Source organism: Clupea harengus, chromosome 13 (assembly GCF_900700415.2).
Source record: "Clupea harengus chromosome 13, Ch_v2.0.2, whole genome shotgun sequence".
NCBI lineage: Eukaryota > Metazoa > Chordata > Actinopteri > Clupeiformes > Clupeidae > Clupea > Clupea harengus.
Genome location: NC_045164.1, coordinates 28,979,984 through 28,984,239, shown reverse-complemented (window position 1 = coordinate 28,984,239; position 4,256 = coordinate 28,979,984). Strand labels below are relative to the sequence as shown.

Below are 4,256 nucleotides of genomic sequence, written 5' to 3'. Positions count from 1 at the left end.
ACACACACACACACACACAACCATACAGTATGAAACAAGTATTTTAGTAACTCCTCAGAGAGATTACTGAACTCACGTTGTTAAGGCTGGCCACTGGGATGGTCTGGAAGTTTACTGTATGTGTAATTCACCAGCAGTACAACTATACTCTAGTTTTTTGTTTGCACATGTTCACTATATTATCCTTGCATTGAATGATAGTTTGAATGGATTTATTTTGCAAAACAGAAGTGAAGTCCAACATGTCAGGATGTACTGAACCATCACAGCTGCTAATGTCAGTGAAGGAGGAGATAAAAGAAGAAGAATTTGATGATTTCCTACAAGAGTATGTGTCCGTTGATGAGCGAATGGTGAAGAGTAAGCCCAGATCTGGAATTCGTCAATATATAAAAAGGTCCAACTCTCCTGGCTTGTCAGCCTCTTGCCCCTCTCCCTCTCGCTGGTCTTGGGTTGGCTGCCAGATTTTCAGGAGCACCCTCACCGCTGCTCTCCTCGTGGCTAATATTGCCATTACCTAAGCTGAAAATCAATTGATCAGAAAAAGGAACAGTTCATTTTCGATTCTTCTTTTACACTCATATATATATATATATATATATATACATACACATATATATATATATATATTATTGTACAGGCGTGAAATTACAAGTACACAAAACCTTGAAGTCTCAAATCAACAACGAAATATTGACAGAACTACACTAACTAACTACACTAAAACCATAAGTTACTGTCAAAATTGTTCATGAATTAGGTTAGAAAATGATCTTGAAAGAAAAATAAATACTCCTTCATCTTTTCTTCAAAATTTCTTGTAAGTCCCTGCTTGCTTATGCCTTTCAAACGCCAAAATGAAAACCCAGTAACATGTTGCTTGCTATTAGTACAAGGTGCGTACTACAGCTTTGCGGTAAACGAAACACATGTGAATGTTCGCCCTCATATGTCTTATAAATCTACAAATCTAGTCAAGTTGATAGCCGAATACAAAACTAAATACAAAGGTTTGATAAAGTTTATTATTTACTCCGAGAAACAAATGTGGAAAGCATGCATTGCAGTGACTACTTGTTGGGTGTATTTACGATGAAACATACCTTGTGATAGTAACGGAGTCGGAGAGTACTTTTCTCTGGCGCTTTCTCCTTCCAATCCTTGGTGAAATTCAAACTTTTCTCCACTAGAAATCCATCCAATACCACTGTGTACATTGCTTTCTTGGTCACTCATCATTCATTAGAAATGCTGCCTCTGCCTGTCCTGAAAATCGCTGTTGCTCACTGAGGTGTCGCTTACTTGCGGACGCCATGTTTGTTTTTCTAACCTCAAAGTCACGTAACTCGCGTAGCTTGATTTGACAAGCTCTGTGGGACTAACCAATCAATAAAATGGATTTAAAAAGCATGCAACAAAAGTTAAAACCCCCTGGCTTTATTTTCTGCTTTACTCAATGAAATGTGAGACCTATTGAGAGAATAGATATACCATGGGAATACCTTAATGATGGGATATAATTTGCAGGCTTTAACATTTAAGACATTTTAAATGCCCTCATTTTGTCTCCAGATCTCTAACTCATATGCCTGAATCTCTGCCTACATTTACATTGCAGTCTCTGGGTGTTCACTTCCAGCATAAGGGACTTTCAAGTGATATACTATTCTAGCAAATAGCCAGTCAATCAAAAATACATTGTTTTCAGTGTTCTTGTGCTAATATTACAAATAGGAGAAAGAGGATATTATTTTAAAAATATTTTCTAATGTTATAGGAGACGTTCAAAGGATCCATTCAAGCAAAAGGAAAAGAAGAAAGATAGGGGATAGAAGTAAGATAGTCATCATACAGCAGCAATCGAAAAGAAGAAAGAAAATCATCAGACATCAGCAGTCGAACACAAGGAAGAAACAACATGAATGTCCCCAATGTTTCAAAACCTTTGCTGCACCTTCCGCTCTTGCAATTCATCAACGAACACACACAGGAGAAAAGCCCCATCATTGTTCTCAGTGTGGAAAGACTTTTAGGCGCATGTCTCATCTCAAGACACATCAGAGGATCCATACTGGAGAAAAGCCCCATCAATGTTCTCAGTGTGGAAAGGCCTTTAGTCAGATGGGTGATCTCAAGAAACACCAGAGGATCCATACTGGGGAAAAGCCATATCAGTGTTCTCAGTGTGGAAAGGCCTTTAGTCACTTGTGTAGTCTCAAGACACACCAGAGAATCCACACTGGGAAAAGAAGTAAGATAGTCATCATACAGCAGCAATCGAACGCAAGGAAGAAACAACATGAATGTCCCCAATGTTTCAAAACCTTTGCTACACCGTCCGCTCTTGCAATTCATCAACGAACACACACAGGAGAAAAGCCCCATCAGTGTTCTCAGTGTGGAAAGGCCTTTAATCAGATGGGTGATCTCAAGACACACCAGAGGATCCATACTGGGGAAAAGCCATATCAGTGTTCTCAGTGTGGAAAGGCCTTTAGTCACTTGTGTAGTCTCAAGACACACCAGAGAATCCACACTGGGAAAAGAAGTAAGATAGTCATCATACAGCAGCAATCGAACGCAAGGAAGAAACAACATGAATGTCCCCAATGTTTCAAAACCTTTGCTGCACCGTCCGCTCTTGCAATTCATCAACGAACACACACAGGAGAAAAGCCCCATCAGTGTTCTCAGTGTGGAAAGGCTTTTAGTCAAATGGGTCATCTCAAGACACACCAGAGGGTCCATAGTGGAGAAAAGCCCCATCAATGTTCTCTGTGTGGAATGGCTTTTAGGTCAATGTCAACTCTCAAGACACACCAGAGGGTCCGTAGTGGAGGAAAGCCATATCATTGTTCTCAGTGTGGAAAGGCCTTTAGTCACATGTGTAGTCTCAAGACACACCAGAGAATCCACACTGGGGAAAAGCTACATCAGTGTTCTCAGTGTTTAAAGTGCTTTACTACCAAAGGCAATCTCAAGACACATCAGAAAGTACATACTAGAGTAGCTCACATCTAACCACCCATCAGATCACGGATGAAGGGGGAAAGCCTCTGATAGAGATAATTTCCAAACATTGTTAATTACTTAAGAATATATGACTCAAGTGCCTTGTATTAATATATTCCTTATATGAATCATGTACTTATGTAAGCAGGAACATGGCTTTTCTGTGTTTCTGCGTGTGTGTTACGTGGGGAGCCGTATTGTGCGTTTGTTCTCCCTACCGCTCTCTCTGTCCCCCTCTACAGGTGACCTGGCGTCTAATTGGGCTGTGTTTGTGGGTTGTCCTTCGCCTATAAAAGTCGCCCAGTTCATTCCATCGCTCTCTCTGGCTCGCTGGCTCTCACCCTGTCGTTCCAGCCACACCCCTTCTCCACTTCTGTTCGAAGTCGAAACTGCGTTGGGCCTGCTGCTCGGCGCTCTGCTAGCGCCTGCGTTATCTTTGTTTGTCATCCTTGTTTGTTGTCAGCGTTCGTTTTGAACGCAATCTACCCGGTTGGGGTTAGTGCTTTATGTCTATTGTAGAACTGGTGGTGTATGGTGGTGGGTTTGGCACGCTTTAAGTTTAGTTTAAGTTCAGAGTAGGAAGATTCTCGGAAGACTCACCACACTCCTTTGTCCTTTTTGTTTGAACGGGAGTTTAGTTTCCCCTTTTTGATTTCTAAGCAGACTGTGTGAGGGTTTGTTTTCTGTTTTGTTATTCCTTATTTTCACCGCCACCATGTTTTTCCTTTAATTCTTAAGTTGATAAATATATCAAATTTCACCGTCACCATTTCTCTTGGCTCGTTTATGTTATGTTTGCCATTTCTTTAAGTTGATGGTATAGTAACAGTGTGTGTAACTTAGAATATTAGGTGCTACTTAGTCTGCATATGTACAAGAGCATGTTTAGACCAGAAGTGATAAGAAGGGTCGAACTGTGCTTCTTCCGACCTTGTGCAAAACTTCCATCCGTGCCTCGGACGTCAGAAATCCACCACGTGGTTATCTCTGCTGAACGCTAAACTTCTGTCTATATAAACCTTGTGCGATGTGTTTATCATGGCTTCACTTTCAGCCTTGTGCTGGGAGTGAGCCCGATTGCAATTGTTGTTTGTCTAATAAATATACTTATATGCAGCTCCGGAGTCCTGAGGTAACTAGGGTGAATTTTCACCTATCAGCCTTATCAGTGTCTTCAGTGTGGAAAGGCATTTAATAGAATATCTAGTCTCAAGGTAAATCAGAAAATACATCCTAAAGGCCTC

The 4,256-nt window shown here is 40.9% G+C and overlaps 1 protein-coding gene across 1 annotated transcript; it reads left to right on the top strand.

Moving 5' to 3' along the window:
• Positions 1 to 1,989: 1,989 nt before the first annotated feature.
• LOC122133442 (zinc finger protein 3-like) lies at positions 1,990 to 3,894 on the top strand (the record flags this gene model as incomplete). The annotated part of the gene is made up of 2 exons (XM_042709664.1): positions 1,990 to 2,201; positions 2,628 to 3,894. Coding segments are annotated over 2 exons (606 nt in total), but the record flags the coding sequence as incomplete, so codon positions are not given.
• Between the last annotated feature and the right edge of the window lie 362 nt (positions 3,895 to 4,256).